The sequence below is a fragment of the Lipotes vexillifer genome, unplaced genomic scaffold, assembly GCF_000442215.2.
Source record: "Lipotes vexillifer unplaced genomic scaffold, Lipotes_vexillifer_v1.1 scaffold395, whole genome shotgun sequence".
NCBI classification, from domain to species: domain Eukaryota; kingdom Metazoa; phylum Chordata; class Mammalia; order Artiodactyla; family Lipotidae; genus Lipotes; species Lipotes vexillifer.
In genome coordinates, this window is record NW_006797390.1 from 2,909,833 (window position 1) to 2,927,872 (window position 18,040).

Consider the following 18,040-nt stretch of genomic DNA (forward strand, 5'->3'; position numbering starts at 1 on the left):
AACAAATAAGGACCTACTGTAGAGCACAGGGAACTTTTCTTAATACTCCATAAAGACGTATACAGGAAAAGACTCTAAAAAAGAGTGGACATATGCATATTTATAATTTATTCACTTTGCTGTACACCTGAAACTAACACAACATTGTAAGTCAACTATACTCCAATAAAAATTTTGAAAAAGAAAAGAAAAGAAATGAAAGTTCTGTCTGTAGGTAATCTGCACAAAATTATTCATTAGACACATTTGATTATGCAAATAATATTAAAAGTTGTTATAACAATCAAGCTTTAGTGATTATATTTTGCCTATTTTACTTTAATTTTTTGACATAATTTAACTACAAAACAATAGCTATTTTATGCTTCTAATATATTAGTCCAAAACAAAGTGCAGAAATTTAAAATATTCAATTCAATAAGAACAGTATATGAGTCAATATTTCCCCTTTAATTTTTATAAATCTGTAGTGAATGTTTCTCAGTTTTCTTTGGTTATTTCATGTCCCAAATGGAAGAAAACATGAGCACGAAAGAGAACCTCCCTCTTTTAATTACTTCCCTTTTCTGGTTGACTCCACCTCCATTATGAAGTCTTCCTGTTTTTTTGTGGATGTGAAATGATTTTTAGAATTCTTAGTGGTCCTCTTCTTTAGGAGACCATTCCTAGGGAATAATACAAGAAGACTTAAGTATCATAAAACTTTGGAATGGACAAACTCAGAATGGTGCTACATGAAAACTGTGGATCTACTGGTAAAATCTTCTCATTTGTTCTATTTACCCTTTAATGGAGTATAGCAATATTCTGGCAGTCAGTGGATCTGATTTAATAGTGATGGGCAACAGGAGGGTAAGTTATAGGAAAAGGGCAATAAGCCTATAAGGCAGTACCTTTTATCTCCCATAGATTCGAAATTGAAGATGTGAGATAAGGGTTAGATTTGGCATCAAGTTCTGTAAAACTGCTGAGGTGCAATTAAGTAAGGAACTAAAATTAACTGAATTGTATTGAGTTTGAAGCTAACAGTTGTTAGAAAAATAGAACAAGTAGGAATGCTATTGACTGAAAGTTGATTCCTTAGAGGACATTTAGAATAACACACCTGAGTGTTGAAATCTACTTTGTAACCTATGTGGATGCATTAAACTTATTTAGCATTCTTACTCTTTTTTTTTTTTTCAAGCTTTTAGACTGAGGTATCACATACCACATGAAAGCATAGGTCATAAATGCACAGTTCAGTGAGTTAGAGCAGAGAAGTGACTAGCATAGCATTTTTACTTTTAAATTACTGTTGGGTGAGAGTAAGGAGAATTGAGTGATAGAGCATTTTATGTTATTTTTGGAGATAAGGCCCAATAGTGGAGTTTTCAAATATGATCTTTGTCACTTTTTCCTCCAATGTATTGTTCAACTACTATTTAGCAGGCACTGTGTCAGGTACTGGTGAAACTGGTGGACATGATAGATATAATTCATTCCCTCATGGAACTTGCCATCTAATAATGTGGATCCGGTAGGCTTGGAGATAAGGGTGTCAGTGGTTGAATATTGCTCTGTGCCTGAAGGGAGAACTGCCTGCTTCTAAGTTTCATCAATGCCTTTTCAGTTTTCCAGGTTTAAAGGCTCAATCTTTCAATGCTTTTTCCATCCCCAACTCTCTTCTAATTCCTCACCCCTAGATTGCCTGTAAACATGAACGTTTTCAAAGATATTTCACTGAGGCTGTATGATCCTGGGTACAAATTTTTCCTGCCTGCCTTGCCATTTAGGGGGAAGGATATTCTGTCTCGGGTTGACCTTCTTTGTTAACCTCAAACCTCTGAAACCATCTGTCTCCCCCAAAGCCTCTTTTTGGGAAGACTCTACTTTTGCTCTCTTTTGTCTTTTCACAGCATTTAGAAGATGTTCTGCCCGCTTAAGTCCCTTCACTATTGCTGTGGTCTCAGTTCTCAGTGCCTGTTTGGTCACCAGTTCTCTTGGTGAGTACATTGTCAAAGTTACTCGCAACCTTAGCCCACTGTGGCAAGAGTCACTAAAAAGCAAATAATTCTCCTGAAGGCTAAATAGCATCTAAAAACATGCTTCATGGTTTCAAAGTAGAAGATAATAGGAAAATATCTCCGTTTCAATTTCCATTTGAGTCAATAAGTTTCAGTTAGATTTTTAACTAGCATTTTAAAAATTCATGGTATTTTCCACATATATGTGAAATAGGCACTAAATTCCTTACAACTGGCCTTTTCCTCCTCACCCTCAGCCTTCTTTCTACAGATCTTAGGGTTCTGGAGAAACATAGCTTATCCCTATAAAATTTTGTAATATCTTTTTTTTATAGTAAACTATCCATGAGGATATATAAATTGACGTTATAAAGAATATCAGCCATTAAATAAAGATATCGTACAGTATTGGATTACCCAGATTTACTGGTTTTATGTCACTGCTTAATTTGAAGCCTGAGATACTGATAACTTATTTTTTTAATTTCTATGAAATAACATTCTCCTGTTGTACCATGGATAGGTCCAGAAATATTTCTCGAATCTGGCTTTGAAAAATAAATAAGTAGTCTAAAGAATAATAATTTTCTACTTGCTCTTTGGATCTTGACCAATTGCTGCCCTTACCTATTGTTACAGGAGGAACAGACAAGGAGCTGAGGCTAACAGCTGGTGAAAACAAGTGTTCTGGGAGAGTGGAGGTGAAAGTCCAGGAGGAGTGGGGAACTGTGTGTAATAACGGCTGGGACTTGGCCGCAGTCTCTGTTGTTTGTAGGCAGCTGGGATGTCCAACTGTTATCAAAGCCACTGGATGGGCTAATTCCAGTGCAGGCTCTGGACGCATTTGGATGGATCATGTTTCTTGTCGAGGGAATGAATCAGCTCTCTGGGATTGCAAACATGATGGGTGGGGAAAGCATAACTGTACTCACCAACAGGATGTTGGAATCACCTGCTCAGGTAAGACTTGCATAAGCCAAGCCTTAACATGAAATGCTTTGTGAAAAAAAATCTATGGGTTAACAATTAAAAGGAGCCAGTTTTCTGTAAGTAATCTAGTCCACGTATAAAATTACCCAATCCATTGCTAAAAGACCAGAAAACACATGACAAAGCCCATATTTTAAAAAAAATCCAAAGAGATTCTGAATACTACAATCAATGAGGAAGTGACTAGCTTCAATTTCATACTAAGTAATCCTACTATAACTTCCTACTTCTATATAAAAATATCATGATATCTAAGTTAATTCCTTGTCCCCTTTCCCCATAAAATGCTGCTTTCATGCATTGGCCCATAAATCATGACCCTTTTGCCCATTAATTGATAATCAGCTTACTCGATCAGGAAATAAATATTCTTAGCACTAATCCTTTTTTGTTGGAGGAAGGATGTTTTGCAAAGTAGAATTGCTTCTTCCACTGTACAATGCTATTCATTTACTATTACAAGGTAGTTTTAGTTTTAATTTATAAAACATTTGATAAGTTTCATCTCACTTGTCCTTACAATAGCCCAGACCTTTCTGCTGACAAATCCCAAGGTCATGTTTCTGACCCAGTTCAGATTCCTGGGCTTCCAATTTCTCTTTGCTCATGTCATTGGCCTTTATGCAACTTTATCACCGCCCAGCCTTTCTATTAGAGATCATCTCCTCCATAGGACTGATTTTAGAAAGGACTAATCTCTGTCCAGGCATGGTGGTGTAATGGGAGCAACACAGGCTAGTATCTAGAAAATTGCTCAGCTGCTCATTAAAGCTATTATTTTGAGCAAGCTGCTAAATCTTTCTAAACTTCAGTTTCTGAGCACCCAATGATATAATACATGTAAAGCTGCTGGTGCACTGGTAGGTAATAGGTGTTAAAAATTAACATTAGATTCCTCCTGGCTCACTGCTTCTCATTACCTGGACAACTCATTTCTCTTCCTCCATTCTTCTCCTCTTCCCCCTTCTTCTTGTCTTTTATTGTTAATCATTTTGCAGGGAAAGATAAGAAATAACAATTGTAACATCTACAGCAACGTTAAAAATGATAAATCTTGCCAGGCTCTTACTATAATTATTGCTGTCTATAGAGCTGACTGTTTAAGCTAAGACATCAGTGTAGTACTTTTAACTTGTGTTCTGTTTTTCGTACATTTACATAAGGATCCTTTATATAAGGATGACATTAATCAAACTTGGTTTTTGAAGTTTATACACCTAAACCTCCAACTGGTGCATAATAATAGAAAGGGATGTGTAGCCACTCAGGGACTCATGAGTTTCATGAGGTTTCTAAACTCATATTTCTGAGGTTTCAGAGTCTGTATTTCTGAGATTCTCTACCCTGGTCAATGCTCAATCCTCAGAGCATCTACTTGGGAAATTCTATTATTGGGAAATTCTATTATCATCACATGCATAATAGTAAAGAGGATAGACTCTGGTGCTAGATTGTTTTTTGTTTGTTTGGGTTTTTTTACATTGTCTCTGTTTTCTGGGTGTTTGATCCTGTGTCAATTGTTTAACCTCAGTTTGCTTATCTGTGAAGTAGAGATAGTGGTAATGACACACACATAATGCTTAATGTTGTTGTGAAGACTGAAGATAGCATATGTAATACATTTGGAACAGTATATGCACATTTTGATTGTAAGCTATTATTATTATTCATGATACAAAATCTTGTTGAGTGGAGGTCCTTGTCTGGAGTTCAGTGCTTTTAAAATTGAATTACTTTTTCAAAAAAGAACTTCTAAGCATTTTATTCAACCGCAAACAGTTTCTGGTTTTTAGGTGTCCCAAAATTTCATCCCAAGTCTCTTTTTCTCAGGTATTTTAGTCATCATAGAAAATCTAAGGATAGCGTATAGAGAGAATTTTCCTTATGAAAAAGCCATTCTTTGCTAAAAATGGTAGCAGATGCTTCGGGGGAGGGAAAAGAAAGCTTTGATTCAGAAAAAAGTTGGTAAGAAATAAATCATCTTAACTTTTTTCCCCCAATTTTTAATGTTTTTTCAAATATTTGCTTATTTATTTTTGGCTGCATTGGGTCTTCATTGCTGTGCATGGGCTTTTCTCTACTTGGGGCGAGCAGGGGCTACTCTTTGTTGCAGTATGCGGGCTTCTCATTGCTGTGGCTTCTCTTGCTGTGGAGCACGGGTCTAGGCACGCGGGCTTCAGTAGCTGTGGCACGCAGCTTCAGTAGTTGTGGCTCACGGGCTTAGTTGCTCCACAGCATGTGGAATCTTCCCGGACCAGAGCTCAAACCTGTGTCGCCTGCATTGGCAGGCAGATTCTTAACCACTGCACTACTAGAGAAGTCCTAATGTCTAATGTTTTTGTATACCACTTTTGCAAACTATCATGCATGCTTATGCATTTTTTTTTTTTTTGCTTTTTCCTGTTTTCTAATTTCAAATTCAACTTCAAGCAATCATTCATGCTCTAAACTGGTGGTCATAAAAAAAGATTAAAATAAAAATTTTAACTGTTCAACAAATGACTGGTTTTTCATTTTTGCTTCTTTGTAGTATGAACAAATTTTATTTTTTCAAGCTTTTTAAATAAATACTTTGAGGCAAACGTATCTATTTTTACATAGAAGTGTTTATTATGCCTCAGTAATGGAAGGAAACAAAACAAAACACAAAGTAAAGTTTAATCTGTAAAAGATTTTTTTACAGATTAATCGTTGGTTGGTTTTCAAAAGATTAAAATTCTCCAATATGTGAACAGGGGCAGCCTCCAAAATGAAGCATCAATTTTAAGGATAGGATCAAATCTCAAGTGACTAGAGGAATATTATTTTCTAAAATCACTTCTGAATAAATATTACTTCTGAATTCTGGTCTTTTCTCCACTCTAGATGGATCTGATTTGGAGATGAGGCTGATGAATGGAGGAAACCGGTGCTCAGGAAGAATAGAGGTCAAATTCCAAGGACAGTGGGGAACTGTGTGTGACGATAACTTCAACATAGATCATGCTTCTGTGGTTTGTAAACAACTTGAATGTGGAAGTGCTGTCAGTTTCTCCGGTTCAGCTAATTTTGGAGAAGGTTCTGGACCAATCTGGTTTGATGATCTTGTATGCAATGGAAATGAGTCAGCTCTCTGGAACTGCAAACATGAAGGATGGGGAAAGCATAATTGCGATCATGCTGAGGATGCTGGAGTGATTTGCTTAGGTAAGGACTGGCCTGTGCTTTTTCTGTTCTCCATGAGAGGACAAAAAAAGGGGATAAAAGTCTCAAAAGGCTGAACTCCTAAAAACATAATGAAGTCTGCTTCTTTTATAGCCTTATTATTACCTAATTTCAGGATGCAGCTCTGATACCTGTGGAATTTTTACCTTAACTGTAATTAGGATAAATAGGTTAGGGGGGGAATGATGACAGTGAAATTGAGATCCAAGTCATGAGGGTAGAAGGAAGTGTTTAGAGAATAGTCCACTCCCCCCATCCCTCCAAAAAAAAAGAAAGAAAAAGAAAAAAAAGTTAACTGTTAAAAACAGGTTAAAATTTTGCTTTCTGTATGCTTTGGAGCACCCACCCTATCACCCTCTACCTACAAAAGTCTCCTCTTTAGCCATTTTGACCCACCCTTTCTTAAACCCACCTTTTCTTAAATTCACAGAATCAAATGATTAAAAAAATTGGTTTCCTATTAAAACCTCATTTATGCTAGTGCTATGTTATGAGCAGGCACTGTGTCTGTCTAGAAACTTTCATGTTTCACGCTTGATTACGCTTGATTATGGGACAGGGACATGGCTTTGCGTGTACAAGACTGTCACTCTCCTTTCTTCACTTGAGTGCCGAGTTTGGAGACCTAGTAAGTCTTGAACCCCAGGCAATATTTAGGAAAATATAACTAGGGTAAAAATGTCCCTGTATTCACCAGGTTTTTTTTTTTTCAAATGAAGGAAATTCAATTCAAACTAACCTTAAAATGAGAGAATACTCAGAAAACTGGGAAATCCATGAGGTACAGTTGGCTCCATCCCAGCACTACGCGGCTTGCAGGATCTTAGTTCCCCGACCAGGGATCGAAGCCTGGTCACAGCAGTGAAAGCACGGAGTCCTAACCACTGGACAGCCAGGGAATTCCCAAATTGGCTTTTTTCTTGTTGAATAATGTGACCATCTATAGTCTAAACCACAAAGAATGGGATTCCTACAGAAAAGATGGATTCTGTTAGCTGAAGAAAGTGAAAGGGATTTGGTGTAGAAAAAACACAGTATGTACCTTCTGTTTCCCTTTGCCCATCAAAATCTTTCTAGGTCCCCAGTCAGCACGTTTCTTCTCAGTGTGTTTTATACATGCTGAGTAATCACAATAAACAGCATTGTGACAACAAGAACCAAAACTGCCTGAGGAAAAAAGCAATTTATTTATTATAGGATATTACTTAGAATCAAGTTCTGTTCTTTGAGGAATATTGATTGGGGGAAGTTGAAAGTAGTAATGGTGAGGTCCCTTTTCTCTTTGCTGTGCTTTTAAACTACAGAAGTGGTCAGAAAGGGGTCAGGCATGTAATACAAACCAGGTTGTCTGGGTAGGCAATGAAGTCAGAGGCAAAAGTGAGTATTGAGTATTGAGGCAAACAGGAGTGTGTAGGTCCCACCTAGACACCTGCAAATATATATTTAAAAGGGAAAAAAACAAACAATTCCAACAAAAAATCTGTGGTGATCAAACAAGCAGATCTCTAGATAAATTTCAGTCCCTGGGCCTCCTGTTAGGAACTCTTCCTATAATGCATGCTCTCCATAGTGAAAAGCCCTGTCTTCTTTTTTGTTTTTTTAATTTTTATTGATTAATTGATTGATTGATTGATCTTTTCCATTATGGTTTATTACAAGATGTTGAATATAGTTCTCTGTGCTATACAATAGGACCTTGTTGTTTATCCGTTCTATATATAATAGTTTGCATCTGCTAGTCCCAAACTTCCAATCCGTAAAAAGTCCTGTCTTCTTGCCTGCCCACTCCTCCTTCCATCTTTAACGATTTTCAGTGGTAATATATCACTGTTTTCTCTATCTCTCCTTATATCTCCCCCCTTAACTCATCTCAGGTACAGCTGTTTAGAGTGCCTTCATTCTTGTTTCTTTATCACTGACTTGTTTTGTTTCCCTCTTACAGAGGGAGCAGACCTGAGCCTGAGACTGGTAGATGGAGTCACTGAATGTTCAGGAAGATTAGAAGTGAAATTCCAAGGAGAATGGGGGACAGTGTGTGATGATGGCTGGGATAGTAACGATGCCGCTGTGGCATGTAAGCAACTGGGATGTCCAGCTGCCGTCACTGCCATTGGTCGAGTCAACGCCAGTGAAGGAATTGGACACATTTGGCTTGACAGTGTTTCCTGCCATGGACATGAGTCTGCTCTCTGGCAATGTAAACACCAAGAATGGGGAAAGCATTATTGCAATCATAACGAAGATGCTGGTGTGACATGTTCTGGTAAGTTAAAACAAAAAGAAAAACAGAGGAGGAAGGACCTGTGTTCTTTAGGAGTAGAAATAAGTGTGAGTTGTGAGAGAGAGAAGTACCTAATAATTTCCTTGTTGGGAATTCTTTTACAGTTGTGAGGAATCTTTAACACATTCTTTATATGACTAGTTTGGTGGGTTGTCTGACTCTATTTTCTATAATAATTTTTCCGACTGCTGTTAGGGACCACACTTCAAATTCTAAATCTACCTGGAGCTCCAAAAGACAAAATGATATAGGTCTTTTCTTTATATCTGATTTGCTCATATTTTTTAGTCACTGACAATTTTTATTAAGTTTTGAAACTGTAATCCCATTTCTAACCAAATTCATGGTTTATACTGACTCTTCAAAAAGCCATGAGATGGGTAAGCCAGAATTTCCAGTGTCTCAGTATCTGGGAAGGAACAAGATTTTAAAAATACCCTTTGGGAGCTAACCTCCATATGTATCTATGGCCTAAGTTTATGTTTCTTTTGCAGATGGAACAGATCTGGAACTGAGACTTAAAGGTGGAGGCAGCCACTGTGCTGGGACAGTGGAGGTGGAAATTCAGAAAGTGATAGGGAAAGTGTGTGACAGAGGCTGGGGACTGAAAGAAGCTGATGTGGTTTGCACGCAGCTGGGATGTGGATCTGCACTCAAAACATCCTATCAAGTTTATTCCAAAATTAAGGCAACAAACACATGGCTGTTTTTAAGCAGCTGCAATGGAAATGAAACTTCTCTTTGGGACTGCAAGAATTGGCAATGGGGTGGACTTAGTTGTGATCACTATGATGAAGCCAAAGTTACCTGCTCAGGTAAGACTTTCAATCAACGTGTTAAGAAGTTGCATTCCAATGTTATTCTTTTACATGTAGCTGTCCAGTTTTCCCAGCACCACTTATTGAAAAGACTGTCTTTTCTCCATTGGATATTCTTGCCTCCTTAGTCATAGATTAGATGATCATAGGTGTGTGGATTTATTTCTGGGCTCTCTATCCTGTTCTATTGATCTATGTGTCTGTTTTCGTGCCAGTACCATACTCTTTTGTTGACTGTAGCTTTGTAGTATAGTCTGAAGTCAAGGATCCTGATTCCTCCAGCTCTGTTCTTCTTTCTCAAGATTTTTTTTGGCTATTTGGGGTCTTCTGTGTTTCCCTACAAATTTTAAATTTATTGTTTAGTTCTGTGAAAAAATGCCATTGGTAATTTGATAGGGATTGCATTAAATTTGTAGATTGCTTTGGGTAGTATGCTCATTTTAACCATATTGATTCTTCCAGTCCAGAAACACAGTATATCTTTCCACCTGTTCGAGTCATCTTCAATTTCTTTCATCAGTGTCTTATAGTTTTCTGAGTACAGGTCTTTTGCTTCCTTAGGTATGTTTATTCCTAGGTATTTTATTCTTTTTTTATGTGATGGTAAATGGGATTGTTTCCTTAATTTCTCTTTCTGATAGTTCATTGTTAGTGCATAGAAATGCAACAGATTTCTGTATATTAATTTTGTATCCTGCAACTTTACCGGATTCGTTGATGAGTTCTAGTAGTTTTTTGGTGGCGTCTTTAGGACTTTCTATATACAGTATCATGTCATCTGCAAACAGTGACAGTATTACTTCTTCCTTTCCAGTTTAGATTCCTTCTATTTCTTTCTCTTGTCTGATTGCTGTTCCTAGAACTTTAGATACTATGTTGAATAAAAATGGCAGGAGTGGGCATCCTTGCCTTTGTTCCTGATCTTAGAGGAAATGCTTTCAGCTTTTCACCATTGCGTTTGATATCAGGTAGATTGCCTATCTGCACTTCACTTAGTTCTTATTCTGGGGTTTTATCTTGTTCCTTTGTTTGCAACATGTTCCTCTGTTGCCTTATTTTGCCTAGCTTGATGTTTTCAGTTCTACATATCTGGTAGATTGGTTACATTTCCCAAACTTAGAGAAATGGCCTTTTGTGGGAAATGTCCTATGCTTTCAGCAGCACACTCCCCTCTGGTCACCAGAGCTATATGCTCTAGAGGTGCCCCCCATGTTGACTGCACAAGTCCTTCTGATGTGTTTGGCACGGGGTAGCCAGCTGCAGAGACCAGGGGTGTCCCAGGACTAGTGTTGTTTCACTGTGGGTTGAGCCAGGTTCTACAATGGGTGATTGCAGAGCCAGGGTTCTCAGATCTAGTGTCATACTGCTGGTGGGCGGAGCTTTTTCCTGACATGGCTGGCTGTGGGTTTCGGGGTGTCCCAAAGCTAGTGTTGGCCTGCTGGTGAGTGGAGCTGGTTCCTGGGGCAGATGGCTGAGGGGTCCAACATGTCTCAGAGTTGGTGTCTGCCTGCTTCTCAGTGGGACCAATGTCCAAGGGATCTTGGGGCTGGTGCCCACCTCCTGGTGCATGAAGCCACGTCCTGGGGCTAATGCCAGCCACTGGAAGGCAGACAGGTTCTGGGGTCCCAACTATAGGGCCCAGGAATCCCAGAGCTGGTGTTGGCCTGCTGATGGACAGGGCCAGGGTCCCAGAGGTGCTGGTACTGGCCTCCTGGTGGGTGGGCTGTGTCCTGACAAGGCAGGTTGTGGGGCTATGGTGGTCCTAGGGCTGGAGTCTGTCCACTGGGGGATAAGGCTTGTCCCAGGGCTAGCACCAGCCCTCTGGTGGGTGGAGCTGGGTCCCAGGGGCTCTGGTTGCAGGGCCCAGGGGTCCAGGAGCTGATGTTGGCCTGCTGGTAGGCAGGGCCAAGGCCCAGGGTGTCCCCAGGCTAGTGTCAGCTCACTGCTGGGTGGAGCCGGGTCCCAGGGGCTCTGGCTGCAGGGCCCTGGGGATCCCAGGGTTGGTATGTCAGCCCACTGATGGACAGGGCTGGAGCCCAGGGATTCCTGGGGATGGTGCCTGCCCACTGGTGGGTCGAGCTGGGTCCCAGGGTCTCTGGCTGCAGGGCCCTAGCGGTCCCTGCACTAGTGCCGGCCCACTGTTGTGTGGGGCTGGGTCCTGGGCCCTCTGGTGGGCAGGGCCATGTTCCAGGGTAGCTGTGGGCTCAGGATGTCTCAAGGAAGCCTGCCTGCTGGTTGGGCAGTAGTGGGGGAGAGGTGTCACTACCTGATAAATTGGTTGGTCTCAGGTGTCTCAGTACTGGTGCTGACAGGCTGGTGAGTGGGTCTGGGTCCTGGTGCTAATAAGCTAAAGAGAGGATTCCAAAAATGACTTTTTCTAACACCAGTATCCTTGTGGTAGAATGAGCTCCCCAAAATGACTGCTGCCAGCGTCTGTGTTCTCAGGGCGAACTCCAGTCACCTCCTGCCTCTCCGGGGGGCTCTCCAAGATCAGCAGGTGGATCTGACCCAGGCTCCTTTCAAATTACTGCTTCTGTCCTGTGTCCCGGAGAGGGTGAGATTTTGTGTGTGTCCTTTATGAGTGGAGTCTCTATTTCCCACAACCCTCAGCTCTCCCAAAAGTAAGCCCTGCTGGCCTTCAAAGCCAAACGTTCTGGGGGTGCAGGACCCCTGTGCTTGTCTTCCTGGTGCAGGATCCCTGGGCTGGGGAGCCCGATATGAGACTTAACTTCTCAAGTTGGATGCTTAATTAATTTTGATTCTTTCCTGTTTATTAATATAACCATTTGAGGTTATAGGTTTTCCACTGAGTGTACCAGTAGCTACATTGTATAAGTGATGAATTGATGCTCTGTGAATCTGGGACACAGAACTTCCTATGACTGTTATGTGGTCATTGTGAATTGCTCTTTTTAGTATTATAAGGTTTCCATCTTTTATGGTTGAACAATTTTTTTTTTCTGGCTATGCCACACAGCTTGTGGGATCTTAGTTCTCCGACCAGGGATCGAACCTGCGCCCTCGGCAGTGAAAGCGAGGAGTCCTAACTACTGGACCGCCAGGAAACTCCCCCCAAATTTTTGTTCTGAATCAAATTTGTCTGATATTAATGTCTCACCTGTTGCTTTATTTTTATTCTCTTACTTTCAACCTTTACAAATAATTTTGTTCCAGATGCATCACTTGTACTCATAATAGAATTGAGATTTATGTTGAAAAGGACTCTGATAGAGTTACTTTTTTGAAATGGGAGATGTATTTGACCTTAACTTAGTCATATTATGCATTATGTTGTCATATCATATATACATAATATTTATTGTCATGTAATATGCTACAACTGAAAACATATTTCACTCTATGACCTTTATGGGGGCTTTGCATGTATTTGGGAATGTGTAAGCATATTTATATGTCTGATAATTTCCTTCTAAATTTAGTAAGGGTTGTCTATTTTCCTATTAATTTATTTTATTTAATTAGTATGAAGTTCAGCTGCAACTACAAGAAAAACCACCTGAGTGGCTAAAGAAAAAAAATTTTTTTTTCTCATTTAAAATAAGTCAAATAGGTAAGAAGTTTAAGGCTGTTTGGGTGGTGCTGTGGTCACCAAGAAACACCTAGAGTTGTTCTTCTGCAGTAATTTATCAAATCCTACTGGACAAGGATAATGAGTTGCCCTGCAAGTGACGAGATGTGTTGGTGAGCCAGTTTGATAGACCAGGTTCTGCCCTCTGAGAAGCTGCTCTCTGCGCACCGTCCTTCATGAGCCCAGGTGCTCTTTTCAGGGCAGTGCTTCCTAGTGCATTTTTCTCATAGTCAATTCTAAGTTCACTTTGGAGAGTATACCTGTCCGGGGGCTGCACAGCTTTCACAACCCACTTTCTGCTGATACTGATTTAGGGACCCTTGGATTGCTTTTAGGGTTGAGTAATCATTAGCCAATGTCGGCTGCCCTCAAAGTCAGCAAAAAATTCTCTCCAAACTTAGTAGGCTTCTAGTCTGTTTGCTTTAATCCAATGCCATGTGAAAGTAACAACAAAGAATAAATTGCGTACTTTGATCTATCCTGTGACCAGGCCCTTCCTCTTTTTTTTTTTTCATTTTAACTTATTGGCCACTCCCTCACAAAATTAGTATTTATCCTTCCATTTCTTCTTGCAGTCTAGCTTCTTCTAGACTGAGCTTACCTCTCTCTTAAGTGTTAAAAGTGGCAAGGAGGATTCATGCCATGTCAACATTCTGATATTTTTCTTTTTTTATACCTTTATAAAAGTATACTTTTCTTTTTTTACACTTTTCCCAGTATGTTCTCAAATTTTTCAGCTTTAGTAAGCACATGGTTTTCTTTTCAAGGTGACATTTGTCCAAATATCTTACCATGGATAACATGACTTATTAGCTTTCCAGCCTACAATATCTGAGACATTAGTATATTCTGCCCATGAATTCTATTCAACCACATCCAAAATTTAGGTTTTATTACTAGAGTACCTCACTTATGATAACACATTCTGAATTATTTAGGATTCTATTAAGCTGCCTATAATAGAAATCGCAAATAGCATAAATCTGCAACTTAAGGTGGGCCCCTCTTTTTACAAAATTATATTTTTGTTTGCTATCTGCCATATGTGCACTTTGCTTCCTTTTGTAAACTCTCTTACTATATTTCTGTAGCTTTTTGGAAGCTCTTCTATTAATACTTATTTTGGGGCCTAGATTTTAGCTCTCTCCTTGTTTTTCTAGAAATAGAGTCTGTAATTTTATTTTTTGATTTACTTGATACTTTCAGAAGATTTCCAGGAAAAAAAATTATGGAAATACTGCCTCTGTGCTTGTCAAGTTCAAACTACAAATTCCATAATCTGTTCAAATTCTTAGACTTTTATAAAGCACAAGCTTTTATGGCTGATAGGGGCCAGAACTCAGTAAAGCTGGAAGACTAGAAAGACAAAGTAACAATTTATCCCTGACACATAGTTTAGACAAGCCAGCTACAAAGAAGTCTAAGAATTTTGGCCACAAAATTGCTTTGAATCCCAGACATTTTGTTTGTGATGACTGTGTATTTGCTGTGGAGGACATCTGAACCTAAGAAATGGTTCATTTGAGTTGCGTTTTATTTTACTAAAGTCTAAAAAATAATTTTGAGACTAGAATGATTTATACTTCTTCGGAGTCTGGAAAGGAATAAATGATGAAAATGTATCAATGCTTCTTTAAAGCATATTGTGTATTTTATCTATTACTAAACAAAAGGAAGTAACTCTAATTAATTATTTCTTACATTTGTTCTTCATTTCTCCATTTATTCATTTCTCCATTTATTCATTTCTACAGAAAGAAATGAATGCAGATTTAGTTATTGATGTCAGGGAACGTTTAACTTATTGATTAAAGGAGCTAAATCCAGGCACAAAAATTCAATTAATGGCTTTTATGTTAAAATGCACTCATAGGTTTAACAGGAGAAAAAAAATCCCTTAAAGGGGTAAATTACCAATATTCTAACCATGTACACAGAGTAAATGGTATAAGGAAGCCAATCTGTGGTACAGATTAATGTGTTACAAGCAGATTCGTGAAATAAAGGCTGAGGATACAGTCTCCAAGACATTTCTGGGTGGAAGAATTTCTCTTTTGCCCTGGACTCAAATATTTTATGACAAAGGAAATAAGAGGATACTTACAGAAGGGACTTGTTTTCAAGTGCTTCACAAGTTTTCACCATTAAAGAGAAAGTTATTTGTTTTTGCTTATTTTTGGTTGGGGGGAAGTTGTTTTTTCACTGGTTGTGTTTTATTTTGTTCGAGATTGATCTAGATGAGAGAGCAAGAGGTTAAAAGAAAGCTGAATTTGGCTCAATCTAAGAAACTGTTTTTATTCAAAGGTTTAGGTCTGTCCAAAAGTGGAATGGGATTATATGAATATTAGCTAATGATATCTTGGAGGAATTTCATGCTCAAATAATGATTCAACAAGATTAAATCAAGGACTTGACTCAAGAATCTCATTATTTGTGTTGTGGAGGCATTATTTGCTTTAAAGTCTTAGCTGTGTTTAGAAAGCAATGTGTTCTTCAACTCAAATTTGGATAGAACTTGCTTTATACATATTTAATGGATAAGTGGTAAAATTTTTGCATGCTGAGTTATTCTATGCTTCTATAATAGAGAATATAGTCAGATCTAGAACACGTTAGGAAATTGGCGAGGGCTGATAGTATATCTGTGTCATGCTGACAGTAATGTTGAGGGATCGTAAAAATTAGTGATATTTAACAACGGGCATCTCTAAAAGACTTATGCCTTTTAGAAAGTCCAATTTCATATGCATTTCCTTTCTTTCCTCTCTTTTAAGATGAATTAAAGGAAATAGGTTTGTATCTCGCATGTAACTTGAATTACTGCTGAGTATGTTAAAAGAAACCCACACTTATCTTGATGAGTGTGCTCTCAACCTGGCAAAGAATGTCCTTAAAACCTGAGCCCCGTTTCTTCAGCTTTATTTCTGGTGTGTCTTTTCTTTACGTTTTAAATTCCAACCATGGTAAATTATCCATAATTTCTCAATTACATCATGACTGTATTCTTTAAATGCCATATCACACATTATTTACTTGGCAAACTCCTCATCTTTTTATCAAACTCAGTTCAGATTTAATAGAGCTGATGACTCCTTCATTTGTTAGTTTTGTATCTAAAATATGTATCTAGTTTTGGACTCAAATTATTATTTGAACATGTGTATCTTCTATTAAATTATGTGTTCTTGAAGGAGAGAGTAATTAATGAGAAACTGAGCAGCCTTGAAAAGAAGTAATTTTTTCCCAGGTACATAAGGTTGGGAAATACATAATAAGCAGAGAGCAAAGTGTCTGCAGAGGTACAGAAGCTTGAGAAAGCATATTTAGGATGAGGTATCAGGTATGATTGGTAGAGTAATAGATGTTAAGGTTTTTCAGGTGGCATCATAGAGTATTTTCAAGTATGCTAAGAAAACAATGCTTATTATCCCCCCTTAATTTGGTAAGATGGGTGATATTGGGGAAGCTGCCAAAGCTCTCTGTGCTGCAATTTCCTCAAAAGAAAAAAATGGTGATAATAATAATATCTACTCCCTCATGGGAATTACACAGCAAGTGATCAATGCATGTTAGCTACTGTGGCTATGATTATTATTAGTAGTATTAGAATTATCTATCCTCACTGATAGACTGAGCTCTGTGCCCATCCAAATGCCTAAAATATTGTAGGTTCTTAATAAGATTTGTTAAAAAGATAAATTATTATATAAGTAGTAAAGAAACACCGACTTACCTTGAAGACAAAGAAATTATGTGAAAATATTTGAACTTTAATAATACACTCATGGTCATGGTGTAGATTTATTGGAAAGAGGATTTAGAAGCTAGGAGACCACTTAGGAAGCTATTGCAAAAGTCTACATGACAGGGCTTCCCTGGTGGCACAGTGATTAAGAATCCGCCTGCCAATGCAGGGGACATGGGTTCGATCCCTGGTCGGGGAACTAAGATCCCACATGCCGCGGGGCAACTATGCCCGTGCGCCACAACTACTGAGCCTGCGCTCTAGAGCCCATGAGCCACAACTACCAAAGACTGTGTACCTAGAGCCTGTGCTCTGCAACAAGAGAAGCCACTGCAATGAGAAGCCCGTGCACCACAACGAAGAGTAGATCCCGCTCGCCGCAACTAGAGAAAATCCCGCGTGCAGCAACGAAGACCCAACGCAGCCAAAAATAAATAAATAAAATAAATAAATAAAAAGTCCACATGACATATGATGACAAATTACATCAAAGTAACTATAAATACGGAGGAAAAATATGCTGGAGGACTGACACATACTGGTGGCTTCTTCATGTGCAGTGTATTGTAGGGGATCACGATTCTAGGCTCTGTAGTACACTGCCTGGCTTCAAATCCTGGCCCTTCACTAATTTGCTGTGCGACCTTAGCAAATTACTACAGTTCTCTATGTTTTAGTTTCCTTGTCTGTAAAACTGGAATGTTATTAATAGTTATACCCTAAGCAATTGTAAGGATGAAATAATGTTTGTTAAATACTTACTAAAATGCCATATGTATATATATATATATATATATATATATATACAAGATAAGTGTTCACTTTAATATTCACTACTATCATTATTACCATGATTTATGGGGAGATAAAAAGGGGGTTCAATTTCAGGTGATTCTAATTTGGTCCTGGATACCATTAATTGAGTAAGGAATACCGTGGGCTTGTCAGTACATAATTCATTCAATTTTGAACACCTTAAATTCCAGATGTCCAAGTAGATCTGCTTATAAATATAAATTTAAAGAGAAATGTATAGATGAAAACATATTTATTGGCAGTTAAGAGAAGATGTCCATTGAGAAGATAAGAAAAGAGGATAGAACTTTGGTTGGGGATCACATGAAAGGTTCTGATAAAGCACTGTCAGGCAGGAAGGAGGAGAAAACAGGAGAAAAGGAGCATCTCCTGTCAAGCGTGACAGGGAAGAATAGGTTTGCTGTTCATTTTGGAAACAGGAAGTATTGATATATTAAAAATCCTTACCTAGAACCATTTGAGATGGTTGGGGCAGACCGCTTGGGTGAAGGACTGCATATAGGGCTAAAAAGTAGAGAGAATGGACACCCATTATCTGTGGTCTCCAATGTGATGCTTAATATAGGCAAAATACTGAAAGGAAAGAGTGAT

The 18,040-nt window shown here is 38.6% G+C and overlaps 1 protein-coding gene across 1 annotated transcript in view; it reads left to right on the forward strand.

Annotated features, from left to right (window-relative positions):
* The first annotated feature begins 671 nt into the window (after nucleotides 1–671).
* Nucleotides 672–18,040, forward strand: part of CD163 (CD163 molecule) — a 35,493-nt gene continuing 18,124 nt past the window's right edge. Inside the window, exons 1-6 of the mRNA XM_007469374.1 lie at nucleotides 672–755; nucleotides 1,899–1,985; nucleotides 2,646–2,966; nucleotides 5,862–6,182; nucleotides 8,143–8,463; nucleotides 8,976–9,296. Coding sequence (XP_007469436.1) covers nucleotides 710–755; nucleotides 1,899–1,985; nucleotides 2,646–2,966; nucleotides 5,862–6,182; nucleotides 8,143–8,463; nucleotides 8,976–9,296 — 1,417 coding nt within the window. The 5' untranslated portion in view covers nucleotides 672–709. The remainder of the gene's footprint in view (nucleotides 756–1,898; nucleotides 1,986–2,645; nucleotides 2,967–5,861; nucleotides 6,183–8,142; nucleotides 8,464–8,975; nucleotides 9,297–18,040) is intronic.